The sequence below is a fragment of the Schistocerca serialis genome, chromosome 2 (assembly GCF_023864345.2).
Source record: "Schistocerca serialis cubense isolate TAMUIC-IGC-003099 chromosome 2, iqSchSeri2.2, whole genome shotgun sequence".
NCBI classification, from domain to species: Eukaryota; Metazoa; Arthropoda; class Insecta; order Orthoptera; family Acrididae; genus Schistocerca; species Schistocerca serialis.
The window spans coordinates 668,606,969-668,631,467 of NC_064639.1; the positions used below are offsets into that span (position 1 = coordinate 668,606,969).

The following is a 24,499-nucleotide window of genomic DNA, read 5'->3' on the forward strand; positions in this document are numbered from 1 at the left end:
TGTTATTATTTTTTACTGAGTGTAGTGTTTTGCTGTATTCACGTAATTAACTATACTCTCTATGTGTGCTGTGTGTGTGTGTGTGTGTGTGTGTGTGTGTGTGTGTGTGTGTGTGTGTGTGAGTGAGTGAGTGAGAGAGAGAGAGAGAGAGAGAGAGAGAGAGAGAGAGAGAGGGGGGGGGGGGGGTTAGATCTGGGCAGTGATGAACAAAAGCAACAGAGTAAAAGTAAATGCCACAAAATTGAATACCAGGGAAAGAACTGTAGTGACAGAAACAATCATAGAAAACAAATCACCAGTATTTGGCAGCAGACTGAACTTTGAGGTTATTAATAGAACACTGTGTGAGAGGATGTTCTTTTTTTTTTTTTTTTTTTCCCCAGTAAGCAGCTGTCACCAAAGCTAAGATGTTATTTTACTTTTATTAATGAAAGGGGCTATTAAGGGTAAGTGACTAGGTATACCAAAAAATAAATAATACTTTCTGGTGTGTGTGTTGGGGGAGGGTTGCATTCCATTTGTGGTAAGAATGAGATCAGTAAATAAAGTGCGTGCGCTGTTCGTTCTGTTTCTGTTACGTAATACATAATGCTCCTATTGACAAGCTTGAGAGAAGAGAGATTTGATCTGTTTATGGTCTATCTGCTGCTTCATGATCACAAAAATTTCTCTGTGATTTTGATTTGATCAAGAAAGTAAAACAGACTTGAGACAGCTGTTAGGTAAAACGAGCGGCAGTGGGATTTATATGATTCCTCACAAAAACTGTCATTTGTTTTCTTAGGCTGATTGTAAGTAGCATCAAAATCTTGTTTTGGGAGCAGATCAGTGCATTTAAATCTAATCATCTTGATAAAGTGTCTGTAAACACACACAATAAGTAAATTTCACTGCAAAAGGTCAGTTTAAGGAAGATTTCAAAAGATCGTATACACTGATTGAAACATACATCCAATTCCTAAATACAAAATCTGAATTGCATAACCAAATTTTTTAACTTTGCTTACTTTATTTACAGTTTTGGAGGAAGAATTCTGGTTACATCTAATGTATGTAGTCTATAAGAGTGTCAGAAATATTTGATAAGACAATTGGTTGCTCTACTGCAGTTGGTTGTTCTACTGGCGTCAAGTCAGAGTCGTTAGTGTGATTTTTATTTGTAAGAGGTGGTCCCACATTTCACCATTTATAGTACTTACAACTTTTACCCTAGTTTTCTTGCACAGGCATATTAACAAGCATTCAGTCTTCAACATTCACTTTGTTTCTATCACATAATTTTGCAAACATTTGATATCACAAATGAGTTGCAATTGTATACCTAAAAGTATATCAAAAGATGCAGGTGCATGCAGAAACCAAAGCATCTGAAAAAGATCCACAAGCTCTTCAAATTTCATTGTGCATGATTAAAAACAGTTTATTTTTATCGGAACGTGGCATTTATGTGCACTTTTTCTTTTGCAGTGAAATGAACTGTTATTAGCACAAGTATTTTATTCCAGTTTGTAATTCATACAACCCCACACACTGAGAATAAAATGATTTGATCTTTACTAACACGTTAAAAATCAGTACTGTAGAATTTTACTAATTTCACTTACTTTAGTCTCATTTTGGTCTAATAAGATAAGAAGTTTATCGAGTAATGCAGGGAAGTAAACATATTGCTTTATTTGAGGAAGCTATTTGTGGTCTGAAATGTTGAAAGCTAAACACATTAAAATTTGATTTTACAATCCTAGAACCCATAAAGTCTCCATCTCTGTGTTTAGCAGAATTTGTTGAGGTATGGTTCTTTGTTTATTTGAGTCTTTTGGAATTCCAGCTCAAACAGAAATGTGATGAAGAACTAAAGGAAATGGGAATTCCATCTGCAGCTATATCAGAGCTCCGTGCTGTTCTGACAAAGTTAAGTAATACAAATGGCTTAAGTAACTTGGAAAGGAGAGGCGATCTGACATCCTCCAGCAACAGGAGAAAGCCAGAGTCCATGGACAGTGAGGTACAAACCGTAAATTAGTTTTTTGTGCAGCTACATGTTATTGACAATTGACATATAAAAATTAATGTTCTGCTGCTCCCCCGTACCCTCCCCCATCACCCCTTCCCCAAGTAAAAATAGTTGCTATTGGTTTTCAATGTTTTGAATGAAGTGAACTTTATTTGTAACATGTTATGTTGCATTCAAAGAAAAATGTAGGGAAAGTAGGCATGTTGATAAGCACCTAATAAAATAAGTGACACAGCGGTGAATGTTCTGAGCCATTGCAGTCTCAGGGCCATAGTCTTAACTGTGATTACATGGAGTGACTGTGATTCATTAAAAACAGGTGTTGATGAAGATGATCTGTTGATCTATGCACCTTTTCAAACTTGAACAAGAGAAGGATAATGACAAAACCTTCTCAGGCTGCATTGAAATTCTGAGGGGTTTCAGTGAGTGTGGCACTCGTCAAAGTGTCTCAGATTTCAACGCAGCCATGTGGATGAAAGCCCAGACAGATTTCATCAGCTGTATGTGTTGGGAAAGTTCTGCACTCACATATAAGAATGATAATGCTTTGTTTTTATTTTTTGCTTATTTCTATTTCCAGTGGTTCGCAGACACTGTAAAGTTCTTGAATATAGTCATTTTTCTCTGTGAAGCTGTTTCATTGTTTGAGAGAAGTGCATTACAGTATTTTATTTCATGATTAGCAATTACACTGGTGTGCAAAACTTAAGGAGGGAACTAATTTTTTCATGATCTGTCACTGTCGAGTAACATAGCTTGTTGAAACGTGGGCTGTACATAGAAATAACTGCTACAGTATACCATAGCACAAAAAATAACTGAAAGAAGTATGCTATGAGAGAAACAGAAGTGACACTTTTATTCAAAGATGATAATTCCACTGAAGTCATCATGATTCATGATGGTTGTCTGGAAGTTACAAAAGACTATACATTGTTCTTAATAGCATATGTGATCACCACACACAGCACTGCATGCTTTGCAATGTACTTCCACTTTGACTACGAGGTTGATAAGGAGTTCTTTTGGGTAGGGTATTTCATTCCTCCAACAGCATTTGACAACAGCTGGATAGCCATTAGAGGATGTGGATGGGCTGCAGTAGTTTCCCCAACACATCCCACACATGCTCACTCACATTTAAATCAGGAGAACTCCTAGGCCAGTCCATTTTCCAGATATCCTGTCTTTCCAAAAGCTCATCCATCTGCACTGTTTTATGTGGTTGCACATTGCCACTCGTAGAAATAAATACAACCCTGAAAATAAGAGCATGGGGAAGCCATACAGTGGCACAATAACATTGACCAGTGAGCATACAATGTTCCGAGATTGGAAGATCTTGCAACATCGAGCCTCCCCACACCATAACATTTGGACCAGTAAAATGATTGTGTTTGACGATGTTCCTGGGTGCATTCCTTTCTCTCATCTCTCGCCATATGAGAGTACATTCAGAGTCACTACTCAAAGTGTTTCTGCCTTGCAGTCCTATTAATTGTGGTTGCATTTGCACCTGATGTGTGACGTGGATCCTTCCTTACTTGCTGCATAGTGTAGTGGTCATCTCCTGCTGTAGTGGACTTGGTTGGCCACCTCCTCCCATTCAGGCAGGAGTGCCTGTCATTTGGAACACTCCACAAACATGTGAAACAGTGCTGTTACCAATACCAAACTCCTGGTCTACACTCATTACATTTCATCCTTCTTCCAATTTCCTGATGATTCTTCCCCATTGGAAGTCATCCATATGTTGTCTCCAGGCTCAGTTGTAATGAAGAACACCACCACGTAGTACTGCAAATGCTTGCATACACCATCTTTCTCCATTTCTTTAATTGCCTTGTGTTGCGGAGCCTCCACCATCTGGTGCTATAGTGATGCTGACCTCACATCATGTGATGTCAGCTTTCTATTCACAACTGGGAGACCTCGGGCAACATCATTCCACACTTCCTTAAGTTTCGCAGAGCAGTGTTATTAATTTTGCCCCTTGGACTTCGTGAAGCTACCTCATATAAAAAATTATGCTATACTTACAACATGTCCTAATCCACACAGCAGTGAGTGAAGAACAGTGTGTAATGGTGCCACTTATAACAACTTGGCACAACAATAGTAGGTACAGTGCAGGTTTTGCCACTGAACCAAGAACCATAACACATTAAAATAAATCAGCATGATTCTCAAACTGAAAACACATATGGTCTGATCATTTTAAAATTAAAATAAAGTGATTATTTCAAATAATAATTGTTGTTGTAAAAATTATAAAAATAAAAACAAAAAACTTCACTCAGGATAATGTAGTTATCCAAAACGGAGGAATTAACCTCAGTAAGAAAGTAAATCTACTCCCGAGGGCATCACCTAGATCTTCTTTTGTTGTTAGTTTGTATTTATTTCTGCATTAAGCAAATACGTATGCATTTCGCTCCTCTTTCTGTAAGTGTGAAAATGAAAAAAAGAAAACCTACACATTGTATTCAGTATAATCTCCCCTCCCCCCCCCCCCTCTCTCTCTCTCTCTCTCTCTCTCTCTCTCTCTCTCTCTCTCTCTCTCCCTCCCTCCCTCCCTCCCTCCCTCCCTCCCTCCCCCCCTCCCCCTTTCCCCCCTCCTCCCTTCCCCCTATGTATGTAGTTTTTTATATGCATTGACAGTATTATGAAAAGGGTAGTTGCAACTCACCATAGAGCGGACAGTCTGAATCACAGATAGATGCAACTAAAAGTCTGTCAAACAAGCAATCTTTTCTTTTGGCCAAAAATGCCTTCATCGGAATTCAACAGCTAGAAACTGCGGTCAGTAGAGTGTGCGTTGGGGGGGGATTGCTAATTCCAATTAAGGCCTTTTTGGCCGAAAGCTTACCTGTTTGACAGTCTTTTTGTTCTGCCTATGTGCGACTCAACATCTCTGCTATATGGTGAGTAGCAACTGTCCTTTTCATAATATCGTCATTATTCCATCCTTGATTTTCCACTGTTATTTTTTTGTACATTCTGTCTTGAACATTTCCAGTTTACTTTGTTAATCATGTTGTTGTTTGCAGTAGTAAATTTCATGCTGGCTTAATTTTATTATTGTTTGCCTGCAAAATGTATATAGTACAAAATGGACTACTGTGCTAGGAAATGTTCCACAACCTTTGTATCCTTGTAATGGTACCACATAATTTGTTCACTCATTTCCAGAATGAAGATTTAGTTATAATTTATTGTGTGTAATCTAAGTTTCTGTGCTAAGAAGTGTGATATAAGTAAAGGCAATCTCAAGATTGACATTGTTTTGTTCATTTCAGTGTTTCCTTGTGGAATGGTACTCACGTGAAGGAAAGGGTTCTTTGTTTCTGCCACGCAGCAGTTCCTTGTTGCAAGTGCTTGGATTACACAAATAGTAATTTCCTCTCTTCGTACAAATTACTCACTGAATGTGAATATGTTTCCAATTATGTTAGTGTGTCTCACTGCGACTACACAAGTGGCACAGTATCAGGCAATCAATACTATGCTATTTCTTTCCCCACCCTGCACTGAAACCATAAGAAATCACTACCACAGCACCATACTCTCCATGAGCCTGCCTTCAGTGTGTTCAGCATTGTGTTTTCCAGTCATTTGTCTCCATATATCTGAATTATTTCATCGCTGCAATGATCCAGATTCATCTGTTTAAGAAGTCATTAATATCTTCCTGTGACACTATTCTGTTGTACCAGGTTGTTTTATCCCTGAATATACTTTGCGAAGTATCATATTAAATTTGCATTTTCTACATATATTTTCCGTGACCAAACCAATCATTTAATTCTTGCAAAATACATACATAGGAATTCCATGTGCAAATCTGCCCTGTTTGTATTGTTTCCCTTCAAATTTTTATCTTCTTTTTGCCTTGTTTACTGGACAGTTACGATCCTTGTAGGTATTAAATTACAATAATACTATGACATTAGAGTCAGAGGTACCTTGTTTGAATGATTTATCAATTTTATAGTAACTTAATGCCTTTTGTGAGGTATGTGCTTTGTGTCCACATTGGCTTTCACACTCTCCATTCTCCCATCTCTGTCTTATACAGCGCAAACATAAAACTGTATCCTACTGTCTTTTCTCAATCAACCACTCTATATAAGATGACATTTTGCAAATGAAAAGGAGGTGGGGGGAGAGCACATGGAAACCAGCAATCTTCTTTGCATTATATATAGATATAATAGAGGGAAACATTCCACATGGGAAAAATATATCTAAAAACAAAGATGATGTGACTTACCAAACGAAAGCGCTGGCAGGTCAATAGACACACAAACAAACACATACACACACACAAAATTCAAGCTTTCGCAACCAACGGTTGCTTCATCAGGAAAGAGGGAAGGAGAGCGAAAGACGAAAGGATGTGGGTTTTAAGGGAGAGGGTAAGGAGTCATTCCAATCCCGGGAGCGGAAAGACTTACCTTAGGGGGAAAAAAGGACAGGTATACCCTCGCGCACACACACCCATATTCAAATGTCTGCTTGTGTCTGTGTATGTGCGGTTGGATATGGGTGTGTGTGCGAGTGTATACCTGTCCTTTTTTCCCCCTAAGGTAAGTCTTTCCGCTCCCGGGATTGGAATGACTCCTTACCCTCTCCCTTAAAACCCACATCCTTTCGTCTTTCGCTCTCCTTCCCTCTTTTCTGATGAAGCAACAGTTGGTTGCGAAAGCTTGAATTTTGTTTGTATGTTTGTGTATCTACTGACCTGCCAGCGCTTTCGTTTGGTAAGTCACATCATCTTTGTTTATATATATGTTGTTGTTGTGGTCTTCAGTCCTGAGACTGGTTTGATGCAGCTCTCCATGCTACTCTATCCTGTGCAAGCTTTTTCATCTCCCAGTACCTACTGCAACCTACATCCTTCTGAATCTGCTTAGTGTATTCATCTCTTGGTCTCCCTCTACGATTTTTACCCTCCACGCTGCCCTCCAATACTAAATTGGTGATCCCTTGATGCCTCAGAACATGTCCTACCAACCGATCCCTTCTTCTGGTCAAGTTGTGCCACAAACTTCTCTTCTCCCCAATCCTATTCAATACTTCCTCATTAGTTATGTGATCTACCCATCTAATCTTCAGCATTCTTCTGTAGCACCACATTTTGAAAGCTTCTATTCTCTTCTTGTCCAAACTATTTATCGTCCATGTTTCACTTCCATACATGGCTACACTCCATACGAATACATTCAGAAATGACTTCCTGACACTTAAATCAATACTGGATGTTAACAAATTTCTCTTCTTCAGAAACGCTTTCCTTGCCATTGCCAGCCTACATTTTATATCCTCTCTACTTTGACCATCATCAGTTATTTTGCTCCCCAAATAGCAAAACTCCTTTACTACTTTAAGTGCCTCATTTCCTAATCTAATTCCCTCAGCATCACCCGACTTAATTAGACTACATTCCATTATCCTTGTTTTGCTTTTGTTGATGTTCATCTTATATCCTCCTTTCAAGACACTGTCCATTCCATTCAACTGCTCTTCCAAGTCCTTTGCTGTCTCTGACAGAATTACAATGTCATCGGCGAACCTCAAAGTTTTTATTTCTTCTCCATGAATTTTAATACCTACTCCGAATTTTTCTTTTGTTTCCTTTACTGCTTGCTCAATATACAGATTGAACAACATCGGGGAGAGGCTACAACCCTGTCTTACTCCCTTCCCAACCACTGCTTCCCTTTCATGTCCCTCGACTCTTATAACTGCCATCTGGTTTCTGTACAAATTGTAAATAGCCTTTCGCTCCCTGTATTTTACACCTGCCACCTTTAGAATTTGAAAGAGAGTATTCCAGTCAACATTGTCAAAAGCTTTCTCTAAGTCTACAAATGCTAGAAACGTAGGTTTGCCTTTCCTTAATCTTTCTTCTAAGATAAGTCGTAAGGTCAGTATTGCCTCACGTGTTCCAGTGTTTCTACGGAATCCAAACTGATCTTCCCCGAGGTTGGCTTCTACTAGTTTTTCCATTCGTCTGTAAAGAATTCGTGTTAGTATTTTGCAGCTGTGACTTATTAAGCTGATAGTTCGGTAATTTTCACATCTGTCAACACTTGCTTTCTTTGGGATTGGAATTATTATATTCTTCTTGAAGTCTGAGGGTATTTCGCCTGTCTCATACATCTTCCTCACCAGATGGTAGAGTTTTGTCAGGACTGGCTCTCCCACGGCCGTCAGTAGTTCCGATGGAATATTGTCTACTCCGGGGGCTTTGTTTCGACTCAGGTCTTTCAGTGCTCTGTCAAACTCTTCACGCAATATCATATCTCCCATTTCATCTTCATCTACATCCTTTTCCATTTCCATAATATTGTCCTCAAGTACATCGCCCTTGTATAGACCCTCTATATACTCCTTCCACCTTTCTGCTTTCCCTTCTTTGCTTAGAACTGGGTTTCCATCTGAGCTCTTGATATTCATACAAGTCGTTCTCTTATCTCCAAAGGTCTCTTTAATTTTCCTGTAGGCGGTATCTATCTTACCCCTAGTGAGATAGGCCTCTACATCCTTACATTTGTCCTCTAGCCATCCCTGCTTAGCCATTTTACACTTCTTGTCGATCTCATTTTTGAGACGTTTGTATTCCTTTTTGCCTGTTTCACTTACTGCATTTTTATATTTTCTCCTTTCATCAATTAAATTCAATATTTCTTCTGTTACCCAAGGATTTCTACTAGCCCTCGTCTTTTTACCTACTTGATCCTCTGCTGCCTTCACTACTTCATCCCTCAAAGCTACCCATTCTTCTTCTACTGTATTTATTTCCCCCATTCCTGTCAATTGCTCCCTTATGCTCTCCCTGAATCTCTGTACAACCTCTGGTTCTTTTAGTTTATCCAGGTCCCATCTCCTTAAATTCCCACCTTTTTGCAGTTTCTTCAGTTTTAATCTACAGGTCATAACCAATAGATTGTGGTCAGAGTCCACATCTGCCCCTGGAAATGTCTTACAATTTAAAACCTGGTTCCTAAATCTCTGTCTTACCATTATATAATCTGATACCTTTTAGTATCTCCAGTGTTCTTCCATGTATACAACCTTCTTTCATGATTCTTAAACCAAGTGTTAGTTATGATTATGTTGTGCTCTGTGCAAAATTCTACCAGGCGGCTTCCGCTTTCATTTCTGTCCCCCAATCCATATTCACCTACTATGTTTCCTTCTCTCCCTTTTCCTACACTCGAATTCCAGTCACCCATGACTATTAAATTTTCGTCTCCCTTCACAATCTGAATAATTTCTTTTATTTCATCATACATTTCTTCAATTTCTTCGTCATCTGCAGAGCTAGTTGGCATATAAACTTGTACTACTGTAGTAGGTGTGGGCTTCGTATCTATCTTGGCCACAATAATGCGTTCACTATGCTGTTTGTAGTAGCTTACCCGCATTCCTATTTTCCTATTCATTATTAAACCTACTCCTGCATTACCCCTATTTGATTTTGTGTTTATAACCCTGTAGTCACCTGACCAGAAGTCTTGTTCCTCCTGCCACCGAACTTCACTAATTCCCACTATATCTAACTTCAACCTATCCATTTCCCTTTTTAAATTTTCTAACCTACCTGCCCGATTAAGGGATCTGACATTCCACGCTCCGATCCGTAGAACGCCAGTTTTCTTTCTCCTGATAACGACATCCTCTTGAGTAGTCCCCGCCCGGAGATCCGAATGGGGGACTATTTTACCTCCGGAATATTTTACCCAAGAGGACGCCATCATCATGTAATCATACAGTAAAGCTGCATGCCCTCAGGAAAAATTACGGCTGTAGTTTCCCCTTGCTTTCAGCCGTTCGCAGTACCGGCACGGCAAGGACGTTTTGGTTTTTGTTACAAGGCCAGATCAGTCAATCATCCAGACTGTTGCCCTTGCTACTACTGAAAAGGCTGCTGCCCCTCTTCAGGAACCACACGTTTGTCTGGCCTCTCAACAGATACCCCTCCGTTGTGGTTGCACCTACGGTACGGCTATCTGTATCGCTGAGGCACGCAAGCCTCCCCACCAACGACAAGATCCATGGTTCATGGGGTTTTTATATATATATATGGTTATAATAGAGGGAAACATTCCACGTAGGAAATATATATCTAAAAACAAAGATGATGTGACTTACAAAATGAAAGTGCTGGCAGGTCGACAGACACACAAACAAACACACAAAATTCAAGCTTTCGCAACAAACTGTTGCCTCATCAGGAAAGAGGGAAGGATAGGGAAAGACGAAAGGATGTGGGTTTTAAGGGAGAGGGTAAGGAGTCATTCCAATCCCGGGAGTGGAAAGACTTACCTTAAGGGTGGAAAAAAGGACGGGTATACACTCACACACACACACACACACACACGTATCCATCCACACATATACAGACACAAGCAGACATATTTAAAGACAAAGACTCTTTGTCTTTAAATATGTCTGCTTGTGTCTGTATATGTGTGGATGGATACGTGTGTGTGTGCGAGTGTATACCCGTCCTTTTTTCCCCCTAAGGTAAGTCTTTCCGCTCCCGGGATTGGAATGACTCCTTACCCTCTCCCTTAAAACCCACATCCTTTCATCTTTCCCTCTCCTTCCCTCTTTCCTGATGAGGCAACAGTTTGTTGCGAAAGCTTGAATTTTGTGTGTTTGTTTGTGTGTCTGTCGACCTGCCAGCACTTTCATTTGGTAAGTCACATCATCTTTGTTTTTTTATATACAGGGCATTGTACTGCATATGGCAAATACAGTGTCATCCTGTGAGAGAAAAAATAAGTAGTCTTCATGTTCTTGCTTTTGTTCTTGCATTTATTGTAACTCTTTATAAACAGAGTAAGTGTCAGAAAGAAAGGTGCAAGCTTTGAGAGTTCACAGTATTGCCGATTCTGAACAGAAAACTTCAGATGCGTATATTCCCAATTCCAAATGGTTTCCAAGCTAGAAAACATTTAATGCCGCTTTTGTTTGTTTTTCTTTTATAATTCAAAAACCGTGGCTTCTTGTGAAAACATGTCACAGAACAAAATTAAACTACATTAAATTTCCTACAAAAAAGTTTGTATTCATTTTTTTGCTAGGGCTAATAGTTTGTGTGGACAGAGCGAGAGAATATTGAAAATCTTACACAACGCACATGCCCTGTAGCTTAGGTAGTTTTTGTACCCCAATTTGAGAGAGTTTCCCAGTTTCATAGATCACAAGTATCCTATATCAAATTTATTGTCTTGAATTCCTCTACACTACTGTTGTACATTTAACATGGTGTGGTAACACACATTGCATTTTGATACTTTTTGATTAAAGCAGACCCCTCCCCAAAAAGAAGAAACATTAAGTTGTTGATAGACACAAACAAAAAGAAAGAAAACGTGCCATCTTTTGGAGTAATCCTTTTTCAAGCCAGAGTAAAACACACAGTAAACACACATGAACACGCACACGCCTATGCCCCTACATGGTGCCAGCTCCACGAACAGTACAATTGGTGGGTTGGGTAGAGGGGGCGAGAGGAAGAAGCCAAGGAGAGGGATTAGGGGTGGTTGGCTAACAGCCCAGAAGGATACAGCTGGTTTGCTGGCTGGTGGAGGGAGGGATGATGGGTATGTGGGCTAGGCATGTGATGCATGGTTGTCGGAATTGTTGGGGAATGGCACATGCTGAAGGTGACTTGGAGATGTGCACTGGGAGGGGTTGACAGGACGAAGGAAGGGGAAACTGTTGGATGTGGGTGGGGACAGTGGATTACCAGATATAGAGGTTAGAACGATATGGAAGCTGCATACTTCAGAGAAGTTGGTGGTGGAGAGAAGAATCCAGATAACACATGTTGCGGAGCAGCTACGGAAATTGAGCATGTTGTGCCACCTTATGATCAACTTAGTTTTTTCAACAATCTGGCAGTGGCCACTCATCGTGGTGGCCCGCTGGTTGGTAGGCCAACATAAAAAGCTGTGCAGTGTTTGCAGCAGAGGTAGTATATGACATGGCTGCTTTCACAGGAGGCCCAGCCCCTGATGGGGTAGAACAAGCCCATGACAGGCCTGGAGTAGGAAGTGCTGAGTGGTTAGATTGAGCTGGTCTTGCACCGTAATCTACCACAAGAATATGAGCCTTGTGGCAAGGGATTGGGAGCAGGAGTGGCTTATGGATGAACAAGGATGTTGCGCAACTTGGGTGAGCAACGGAACATCACTTTAGGAGGGATGGAAAAGATCTTGGGTAGCATGTCACTCATTTCAAGGCATGATGAGTGATAATCAAAGCCCTGATGAAGGTTATGGTTCAATTGTTCCAGTTCAGGATGATATTGGGTGACAAGGGGGGACACTCCTTTGTAGCTGATTACTGCAGGTATGGAAGGGTTGGGGAGGGGGGGTTGAAGATATAACACAGGAAATCTGTTTGTAGACTAAGTTTGGGGTAGTAGTGCATGTCCGTGAAAACCTTTGCGAGGCCTTAAGTGTACTGGACAATAAGGGGGTTCTCTTCATTGCAGATGTGTCATGTAGCTGTCACCAGGATGAATGACCACCACCAGATTGTTGTCACGAACAAAGTCGACCACCCGATGGCACAACAAGCACAAATTGAATGGCTGGCCTCTACTACTAGTTTCTCCGAATTACACAAATGGGAGTTATCCACTCCTGTAATCGCCGTGATCTCGGTCTCTGGTAGCTCCTTGTCTCTGCACCCCCAATGCCCACGCAACAGTTTTTGCTTACTCTGTCCTGTCACCCCCTCCCAATTCACATCCCAACATCACCTTGAGCGTGCGATGCTACCTAATGGCTCTGACATCGGTGCATCACATGCCTAGCCCATGCATCTGCCACCCCATCCCTCACTCCCTCATGTATTCCTAGCTGGCAAATTGGCTGCCTGCTTCCGAGCTGCTGGCCACCTAACCATGCCCTCTCCCTGCCTCCCACCTCTCTCCCCCTCTACCCACACAACCCAACACTACTACTAATACAATCTAGTCACCTGTCTAAATGCAAATTGTGGTTGTCCAGCCAGCCCAATGTAGGACCATGAGCATGTGTATGCACGTGTGTGTGTTTACTGTGTGTATTTTACTTTCTTTCAAAAAAGGATTGCTCCGAAAGCTAGAAAATTTACTTTCTGTGTGAGCCTTTTGACAACTCATCATGTCTGCTTTTTGATGAGTGGTCTCCAAGGTATTTACTTTCTACCAGGACTTTCCATGACATTTAAATTGCATTTTGAGCTACCCTTTGAAGCTTTCTCACAAAGTGTACAATTTTGAATCGTTCCAGATAAAATTGAGAAATAACTTCCTTTGGTCTTTCTTTTGCAGAAATAATACATAGAACAAAAATCAGTTGTTGTTAAACATGCCTGACGATACATGAAATTATTGTTTGTTTGATGAGGCTGTGCTGCTGAGCAGTGAGCCTGTTGACATGGAACTGGTGTGGTTGTTGAAGGCCTTCTGTCTGCTGATAAGATTTGTTTCAAAACATTGTTAAAACTGATTGAACTACCACCAAAAACTGTAGTATCTCTTTTTTTGCTACAAACAGTGTATTGCTTTTTGACACTACACTCAAGCATAAAGTTGGCAGCAAATAGTAAATTTGTAGTAAGTAGTAATTCTGTTGTGCCTCCCAGTACACACAGACTATACTTAAAAGTTTGAGCATGAGACTTCATCCTTCTCTCTCATTTCATGTGGTTATTTGGATAGCTGCCACCTGTAACATTTTATCAAATCAGTTGTAACATCATAACTGGTTAAACCACAACTAAATAATGCCTTTATTTCTTGTTCTTGTACGTATCACCTCTAGCTGAAAAATTCATCTTTTAACTTGAAATTCTCTCCATATAGCATTGTGAAACTTTGGTTGATTTCAAGCACTCCACAGCTTGTTGCTGTACATAAATCCAAAATAATTATAAAACAATTTGTTCTGCACCCAAACAAAGTATTCTGCATTGTGTAACAAACTGAGATTTGGTCTCTGAATTACTTGTTCATAGTGAATAAATATCCTGTTGACCTCTTAAAATTATATTTTTAAGTATAACTATCAAACCATCAGATATGCCAATAGACCCATTCTCAGCATAGTAAATGAGTGGTGTGTGTAAATCACTTTTTTCCCTGCCGTATATATTTGTGAATATGTATTATGATTTTGTTGGCTACTGTGTTCAGTTTGTATAACATCTTAGAACATCCCATTTGTCTACACCTTCACTAGTTTGCAGTAAATAGCTAAGAAGCACTTCACACGTATCTCAGTTACTGTAATGGAATTCTAAACATGTATCTGTGTAACTCAGTTTTTTCATAACCTTTAAGTAGGTTGTAAATAACTTTACCATTACTGAGTGGCCTAGCAGTTTTGTTAATCTGTCTCAGGGGTGGACAGCCGGCCGGTGTGCTGTGCGGTCCCTGGTATTAGTCACATGAGCCAACAGGTATGGCAGTTATCCTTACGGTGAAGGAACACAATGTTTATTTACTTTGGAGGGTACCTAACCAACCTGTACATAGTTTGTGCATGGTGGGAGGTCCCATCTTTTCTTACTTACATTGGGCTGTCTGTCACCTGTACATGAACTATTCTTCTTAAAAACTCTCCTCAGCAATTCCTTAAAAGAGTTTTATGTACTTTTTCTTTTGTATAGAATTAAAACAATGGTTGGGCTCTAAAAAGACTGCAAATTTGTGTTTCTTGTGCAGTAAGGCCAAGGATGTGGACTGTGTCTAATGTTTCTTTCATTAGCTGTATATAATGAAACTTGTGTGACAAGCATCTGGAGGAAATGTAAAGTGTTTTAAGATATGTGATGGTTATTTGGTATTCCTATATAAATCAGCATCACACTTTTTTTTTCAGTTGAGAGTGGTTTTGGTCAGTAGCACTAAAAATAAATATGCCTTGGTATCCCCCTCACACTGGAAAAGCTCATAAGTGTCATTGCTGTTTTTATCCCATTCTCAGTTTTTATCTTATAGGCATATGACTTGAGATTACTTATTCATTTTTACAAATGCCGATCATTGGTCTTAATAATTATAAACTAGTGGTAAAAAGACTAGTGTTGTAAATTAAAAAGGTTCTGTGATATTGCAGTTTTTAATACAGATGTTTTAATACTATTGATTAAAAAGTACTAAGATATTTCTTGCAACTTGCACTTTTGTACTGAATTTCTTATTGATGATACTTGCAAATTCGATGTGATGTTCTCTCTCTCTCTGTTATCAATTTCTAGGTAAGTTGGATTTGAGATGGCAATGGCTGCATTATCTTCTAATGTTTCATTATGTCTTTGAAGTGTTATAAATCTGTTAAAAAAGTCAGTGTTAGTTTTCAGATTTTGATCATTAGTGTCAGAAATTTCAGATATGTTATGGACTGTTAGGCAGTCGCTCGATGTGGATACATTTAGTATTGTAACTGTTTGTTGCATCAGTCGTAGATATTTGCCAATGATATAACTTAAGCTGAGGAGATGCGATGCTAAAACATTGGTTAGTGCCATACATAGTTTTCGTTGGATTCAGTATTTTCGTTACCTAGCATGTAACTCACATGAACATTCACACTGAGTTTCTGCTAGTGACACTTTATCCTCAGTTCTTGTGCTGTCGAATATTTATTAAGTTGTCTTCCGCTGTTTTTGGCTCTTAATTTTCGTTCATTATGCATTTACAATCTAGATTAATAGTTCAGAAATTTCTTGGTCAGTGAAAGGAGCAGTTAATTTTCATTCATTTATTGCAGTTTCTGTGGTAGAGAGAGTGGCAGGGAAATTAAATGATATCATAGTGGCTCACTTCATTCTTCTGCTACTGTGTCACATTATCATGTTCATAGTTGGTTGCCTATTGAGTTTCCCTAAAGGTGAGCATCTCATTTACCTAAGTGTTGGTGTACTAGGTAACTACTTTGTAACAGTATGAAAGTGAATGAGTGTGTGAAGTAATATTTGAAGCATGGATAGCACACTAGTTGTGCAAACTGGAAACGCATATATTTTTAAACAAGAACACATACTGCCTGCTCTCTGTTTTTGATAGATTCTTATAGTTTCTGCAACATATTTCTCCCATATACATATCCCTCAACGAAAGGAAAACACAGGAAATGCAATTACGTCCTGGCTAACAATCATAACACTGCGGAGAGACTTTTTGAACACCCCAAATTTTCCAGTCATAAAAAAAGCAGTTTATGATCGTCTGAAGCATTTCCACTTGCTAAGGCAGTTATTTTGTCTCTTGAAAGAATGAAGTCCTTTGTGCTGGACTCCTCAGCTGCTGCTAGGGTTGAATTTGGCAAACACCACCATAACAGACCAGTCTCACCAGTGCCAAACTAAAGATGTGGGAATATTTCTTTCACATGCCAGACTGTCGGTACTGCCGGATTATCACAGTCTTACTGTATTTTTGATCTCGGGGCTGCAGTTTACTAGTATTCCTAACTGACAATTATTGAATATTGAAACTCTGTTTTGCCCTTAAAGTGAGGTTCATGTATAATCTTAAACTGACAGTTCATTTTCCACATAACAAACTATGACGTGACATCCAAAGTAGCACTGAAATTGGCAAAAAATAACATAAAATTTAGCAATAAGCACACTAAAATTGGCAAAACAGCAGCAAAATGGGCAAAAAACACCAAATTTGGCAAAAGAAGGTAACACCGAATTTGGCAAGATACCATTGGAACTGGAAAAAATAACACTGACAAAATTGGCACACACTGACATAAAGAATGTTGGAGGTAAAGCAAAAGAACAACTGTACAGTTTGTCTCTATGAGTATGAAGCACTACCATTGTAATTAATAAAAAGTAACACTGTTGCCATACCTACCCTCCTTTAAAGGGGAACCAGTTTGGATTAAAAGAAGAAATAGGGATTAGGGTAGCTAAAATGCCTGTAGGAATTAGTTTAAGAAGAAGAATTGACCTACACAAGGATTTCGGTAAAGTATGCTGGAAGAAACTTGGAAAATTGAATAAAGCTAGAATAAACTGGACAGATAAAAGATAGGTTCTCAATGTATACAAAAATAGGTATCAGTGTTATTAATGCAGAAATAAGAAGAGGTATTTGATAAGTCTGTCCATTTTCTCCATATTTATTTATTTATAAAAAGTGGCACCACATTGATCAAAATTAATTATAACCAAGTACTTTGTGTGTGGTTTGCTGATGGTGTAGCTGGTTTCGCATGGTATATTCATTAAAAATTTTGTGACTGGCTGAAAATAAAGGCAAAAAAGACTAAATCAATTGTTATAGATAAATCCAACAGTCAAGTAAGAGCAAACATTAACATAGGAAATATAATACTACTGCAAGTAAATCAGTTTTGATACTTGGAAAGTACAGTAACAGATGACAACAGAAAGATCGTGGATATTAAAAGAATTGCAACAGCCGACCAAACCTTTAGAAATAAGAGTAATTTAATAACGTTTTTTTCCCTTTCATTTAGGGTCATTAGGAACCTCATCAAGTAACTAAAAGGTATTTCTGGAAGCAGTACAAAAGCATTTATTCACTCTCTGGCCTCCTATCGTCTCTGCTGTTAAGCCCCTGTTCTGCTTTTGCTCATCATTAAAGCTCTTAAATTTGTTGATCAGTGATCTGTGCGAGGTCTGTTCAAACAATTCTGGAACTCTGTCGACAAAATTTTTCTGCACTTACCTTTTACTTATTGTGCATGGACTCCTTCAAAATACTCTCTGCTGCAGTTGGTACAATTCTCCCAACACTGTTCCCCCTTCCAGAAGCAGTCTTGGGACATGTCTTGTTGGATCATGTGAAGCACCATCTGGGAATCTTCTTTTATCTCGTCTACCACTGCAGAGCTTCATCGTTTCAATAGGATTTTCAAAAAATGTCCATAGGGGCCAGGTGTGGAGAGTAAAGAAGATGAGCCAGCACAGTGATTTCGTTTTTCGCGCAATAGTGCGTACCAACAGGGATGAATGTACAGGCATGAATGTACAGGCATCTTATCGTGATACAAGAACCATGAATTGTCTCACCACATTTCAGGCTCTTTCCTTCTCACATTTTCTCACAGGTGTTGCAGCGCGTCCCCATAGTACCATCAATTAACAGTTTGTTGCTGTGGCATGAATTCATGATGAACTAATTGTTCAAAGCAAAGAAAACTATCATCATGACTTTGACATTTGACCTGGCCTGGTGAGGTTCCCCCCCCCCCTGGTGATCCGTGTCCAATGTATACTCACATCTCACCACCAGTTATGATTCTCTTAAGGAACATCTCATTCCCATCTGTGCAATCCAAAAGCTCTTCACAGATTGTGAGGCAAAGGCTTTTCTGGTCTTGGCTCGTGAGCCATGGGATGAACTTGGAAGCAACATGATACAGTCCAAGATGCTGTGTCAGGATTTCATGACATGATCCAACTGAAATGTTACATTCTTCTGAAATCTCATGGACAGTCTGTCTTTGATTGGCACTCCCAATTTCATTGATGTTCCTGACATTATCATCACCAGTAGGTGTCGAAGGGCATCCTGAACGAGGGTCATCTTTAACTTCCACCCAGCCATTGTTAAACTGTGTTAGTCATTTGTAACACTGAATAGGGCTTAAGCACTCATCACCTTGGGCTTCATGCATCATTTGGTGTGTCTCTGGAAATGTTTTCTTGAGTTTCACACTAAATTTAATGCAGATGCGTTTGCCCACTAACTCTGCCATCTGTAAATTATTAAACTGTGCGACACAGTGTTCTACTCGATACCACGCTGAACAATAACTAACAGAAATACAACAGTGAAACTTTTCTCAGTTATACATTAAACGCAGGTGCGTGCAGGGATGCCAACTGCATTTCACTCCCAACACACTATTGGCGCAAAATTATGAATGTTCCGGAATTTTTTGAACAGACCTTGTACTTTGATCAGTTAGAGATGTCCTCTTCATTCACTCTAATGCTCTTGAGGTCCTAATTTACTAACAATTAATATAGGTGCAAGAAAGAAACTCATCAAGATATTTATTTGGAACATTTTAGGCTATTGCTGTGAAAAATGGGCCCTGGGAAAATAGACACAAAATTAGAAGGAATAAAGGTGAGGATATGGAGAAGAGCCACAAAAACATCTTGTAATGCAAAAAAAAAAATCCAGTTAACAGATATTGAAAGAAATTTAACAGAAAATGACATTGATTAACACGATACAGAGAAGAAAAAATCGAATTAACTGGACACACAATGCAACATATGAGCTTCATAAAATAAGTCTTAGAAGGAAATAGCTTAGAAAAAATCAAGAGACAGCCAAAAAAAAATCCATATTACAAAGCAAAATGTTGTCAATGGAATGAAGTGCAGCAACTACAACCAAGTGCCAAAGATAATGAGAGATGGAGAAGGATGGTTACATCAACAAGGTTTTGCCTTTTGTGTCTGTGTCATCATGCAGCAAATACATTACTACAAATTGAGCACATTGCAACTTGTTCCAGATGGTAGTAGATGGCTTTAAATTCAGTCACACACGTCTCATTAATTGAAGAGGTTATAATAGAGGGAAACATTCCACGTAGGAAATATATATCTAAAAACAAAGATGATGTGACTTACCATGTAAGTCACATCATTTTCATTAATTGAAGATACCTACATGTTACAGTTTATGTGATCTGAACAACAACTCAGTGGGTTTTTGCTCCAAATAAGTCATAAATTAATTTCAGTTTTTATCGGAGACACCAGCTGGTGAAACAGGTATGGGTGGGGAAAGCCTGACACACATTGTAATGTGGTTAAATTGGAAGTTTCTTGCAAGTGTGAAAGTTTTGTTACCTTCAAAAGGCTGTACATATCACCATTCCATATTCTACATCTACATTTATACTCCACAAGCCACCCAACGGTGTGTGGCGGAGGGCACTTTACGTGCCACTGTCATTACCTCCCTTTTCTGTTCCAGTGGTTCGCGGGAAGAACGACTGTCTGAAAGCCTCCGTGCGCGCTCGAATCTCTCTAATTTTACATCCGTGATCTCCTCGGGAGGTATAAGTAGGGGGAAGCAATATATTCGATACCTCATCCAGAAACGCACCCTCTCGAAACCTGGCGAGCAAGCTACACCGTGATGCAGAGCGCCTCTCTTGCAGAGTCTGCCACTTGAGTTTGCTAAACATCTCCGTAACGCTATCACGGTTACCAAATAACCCTGTGACGAAACGCGCCGCTCTTCTTTGGATCTTCTCTATCTCCTCCGTCAACCTGATATGGTACGAATCCCACACTGATGAGCAATACTCAAGTATAGGTCGAACGAGTGTTTTGTAAGCCACCTCCTTTGTTGATGGACTACATTTTCTAAGGACTCTCCCAATGAATCTCAACCTGGTACCCGCCTTACCAACAATTAATTTTGTATGATCATTCCACTTCAAATTGTTCCGCACACATACTCCCAGATATTTTACAGAAGTAACTGCTACCAGTGTTTGTTCCGCTATCATATAATCATACAATAAAGGATCCTTCTTTCTATGTATTCGCAATACATTACATTTGTCTATGTTAAGGGTCAGTTGCCACTCGCTGCACCAAGTGCCTATCCGTTGCAGATCTTCCTGCATTTCGCTACAATTTTCTAATGCTGCAACTTCTCTGTATACTACAGCATCATCCGCGAAAAGCCGCATGGAACTTCCGACAATATCTATATTTCCTCTCTTCTTTCTAATTTGTATGTTCATCATTTCAATTTATTTTAGTGATTGGTAAGTTGACATAACAATGTTCTCTCAGTTATTGTTGACGGTCAATATATTTGCTTTCTTGATATCACATTCCTATTTGGGGAGCAAAATAACTGATGATGGTCGAAGTAGAGAAGATATAAAATGTAGACTGGCAATGGCAAGGAAAGTGTTTCTGAAGAAGAGAAATTGTTAACATCAAGTATAGATTTAAGTGTCAGGAAGTCGTTTCTGAAAGTATTTGTATGGAGTGTAGCCATGTATGGAAGTGAAACATGGACAATAAATAGTTTGGACAAGAAGAGAATAGAAGCTTTCAAAATGTGGTGCTACAGAAGAATGCTGAAGATTAGATGGGTAGATCACATAACTAATGACGAGGTATTGAATAGAATTGTGGAGAAGAGGAGTTTGTGGCACAACTTGACAAGAAGAAGGGACCGGTTGGTAGGACATGTCCTGCGGCATCAAGGGATCACAAATTTAGCATGGAGGGTAAAAATCGTAGATGGAGACCAAGAGATGAATACACTAAGCAGATTCAGAAGGATGTAGGATGCAATAAGTACTGGGAGATGAAGAAGCTTGCACAGGATAGGGTAGCATGGAGAGCTGCATCACACCAGTCTCAGGACTGAAGACCACAACAATATCAATTTTCTGAGATACCTTCAAAGATACAGCTTGTATGCAGGTCACAAGAGTCAATATTGTGGTCAGTCAGTATTAACACTATTGAAATGTCATTTCTCAGCAGTAATTACTAGTATATTTTCAGCCATTGAACCAGTCTTATCCTCTTGCTTTCCAAAGACCTGCTGAACATGGCAGTAGAAAAATTTCCATCTGTGTAAAAGTATAAGTAGAGCACACTAATTGTTGATTGAAGTCTCCTAAAACAGTTGGAGATGTTTATAACATGGCAGAAAAAGGATAAGATAGACAAGTCTCTCAAGCAGCGGGAAGTTAAAAAAGGTGACCTGTAGAATAATGAAATAGTGTGTTCCTCACATCATATGAATGAATTTCACAGTTTTTAGCAAGTATTACTATTTTAAACAATCCCGGCAGCTTGCTATAAATATGTAGAATCTTGCTGGCTTCTTGCCTTTCCATTGTTAGAATCTTGCAGTTATGCATTTTTATAGTCTCCAGAATGTGGTGGAAAATTAACATAATGTTGGATTGAACCACATGGATATCAGCTGTTGTGGATTGAACCACATGGATATCAGCTGTTAAAATCTGCCTCCCTCGATGGCCATAGACAGTGGTCTTGTATGTGTGAGTTGTGCTTGTGCGAATGTGTATTGTCTTCTTCCGAAGGAGGCCTTTTGGCTGAAAGCTCACTTGTTCAACAGTCGTTTTGTTGGGCCTTTCTGCGACTCAACGTCTCTGCAATGTGGTGCGTAGCAGTCTATTCTTTTCATAGTATTGAAATCTTTATTTGCCGTTTTGTCTATAAAAAGCATAGTGTTTAGGTCAAATCTGTTTCTGACTTACCAAAATGCACACAGTAAAATTGACATTCCGTTAGAAGTGCTGTAAAAAGTTATCATTTGTTTGCTGTTTTTGTCTTTGAGCATTTGTTCAGAGATTATCGTATTGACTGTAGGAGAAACAGATAAGAAAGGTTCTTATGAAAAAGTTAGAATGGAGAAGAAAAGCAATGTCCAGTTTGGGGCTGACATAGTTGCAGGAGGGTGAAAGGGGAGGAGGCTGGTGAAGAACTATTCATCCAAGTGGATACTTTGTGTATGATCATTCCTACAAAGAGTTCTGTACAGTGATCACTGTGAGGTCAGTACATGATGACCTTTTTTTTTACTTCTGGCATCTGCTTTTGATGAGTTAAGAAATGCTGGGCTGGAATACTGTTTATTAGCCATATCTTTGACGGAGAAAACACAAGCTCCCCTTTTGCATATTGAGTGGTGCTTATTTGTTGTTGGTTAACAGATGTGAGAGGAATGTTAAGTTTGCATATTGTGATAAGACATGGGAGATGTTTCTGACGTCCTTTGAGTGTCACTTCTTCTAACTCTAAATTATCCACCTTCCCCAATACCTTGTTTGTTTGTTCGTGTGTGTGTGTGTGTGTGTGTGTGTGTGTGTGTGTGTGTGTGTGTGTGTGTGTGTGTGTGTTTCACTTGTGTGAGTATACGTGTTGTTTTCTGCTCCAGGAGGAGGACTTCCTTATCTTAAAGATAAAAGTTTAGCTTGTCATTTCACTGTTTCTGTCAGTGACTCAGCACCACCTCTACATGGTGATTAGCAATCAGTCCTTTTCATAATGTTGTTATTCCATCCTGGTTTTTCCATTGACAGATTATATTAAGATCGTTTTATAGATTTTAGTGAAGAGAAAGTGAAAAAATTGTGATAATGGGAGTGCAAGAATTTGATGCAGTACATTGTGTGAGTCAGGTTTTAAAAAAACCTCTTATATATAAGTGGGGGGGGGGGGGGGTGCAGTGGAATAAATAATATGTTAAACAGTAAATTAATAAGATTATTAAGAAGTATCAAATATGTACAAAAACTGAAATTTTCTGTTGGGACCTGAACTTAGTTCGAGGTTTTTCTTGTTTTTTGTTAATATCAAACTCTCCTCTTTCTCTAGTTATGTCTATGGTAAAGTGGTTGCCTTCTTTTGGCCATAGTCTTCATGTTTCAATTCAGCACTTCGCTTTCAGGTGAGGTTCACTGTCTCAATGCCTGTTAATCATCACCCCTTTTCACCCTTGATGGTTTTACGTTCTTCTGCATGTTCTGTTAGAGACTGGAACTGTATGGGTTTGTTACTGCTGTCCTACACAACATCCATCATTTATTCTTACTGAAAGCTCAATTGCCAGAATGATAATCATAATTGTGGTACTATCTTAGAAACATCAGCACTGTTAGGAATTTCATTTTGTGATCTAATAGTAGTTGCTTCAGCATGTGACTTCATTGAAGCTTCCATCTGATATTCCCATCTCATAATACGGAAGAGAAGCAATGACTGTCTGGCCCCTCTCCCCGCCATCTGGGCTAACTAGCAATAGCTGACCACACCTTCTTTATCGTACTATTTACCTTCCATCAGTTAATAGCACCTCAGTCTGATCACACTTTAACTAATCCACACTACATGCATATTTCTAGTCCATGCAGGGACATCCTATGATGCATTTCGCTGGAAGAAACTTTCAACTTGTTCGTACAATAAACGTTACCATTATATAAAAGCTACTTGTTTTAATGGAATTTCCTACATAATCAAATTTTTGAGCTCTATTTTTATGCCTCACTCAACTCACATTTTATGATGTGTGAACAGGGGGATTAACAGATCCATCTGTGACCTGCATGAAAGTTTTAAAAGTAACTTAACGAATTTTGCTGACTTATTTAGTGAAATTTGTAGATCAGATTGTTTTAAATTCAAGAACACAAGCTTTGTATGAATTATTTTCTGATGATTCTAGAAGAAATAGGTGGCATTTAAATTAAAACCTGTGTTATTTATAACACAATGACTGTTTTCTTTATCATGTTGTACATAATAAGTTGATATTGTGTACATAATTACATTTTGATGCTCTAGGCTGTACATAGGATGATAGTTGTGAAGGTGGATTGCCAGTCATCTGTAGAGCTGAAGTTGGAGAAAATTATAAATGGACAGATGGAGTGCTTTAGTGGAACTGTTCTC

At 39.1% G+C, this 24,499-nt stretch overlaps 1 protein-coding gene across 2 annotated transcripts in view; it reads left to right on the forward strand.

Moving 5' to 3' along the window:
* Positions 1-24,499, forward strand: part of LOC126457758 (atrophin-1-like) — a 76,640-nt gene that overhangs the window by 23,442 nt on the left and 28,699 nt on the right. For both annotated transcript variants that reach the window (XM_050094318.1, XM_050094319.1), the window contains exon 4: positions 1,829-2,005. In XM_050094318.1, coding sequence (XP_049950275.1) covers positions 1,829-2,005 — 177 coding nt within the window. The remainder of the gene's footprint in view (positions 1-1,828; positions 2,006-24,499) is intronic.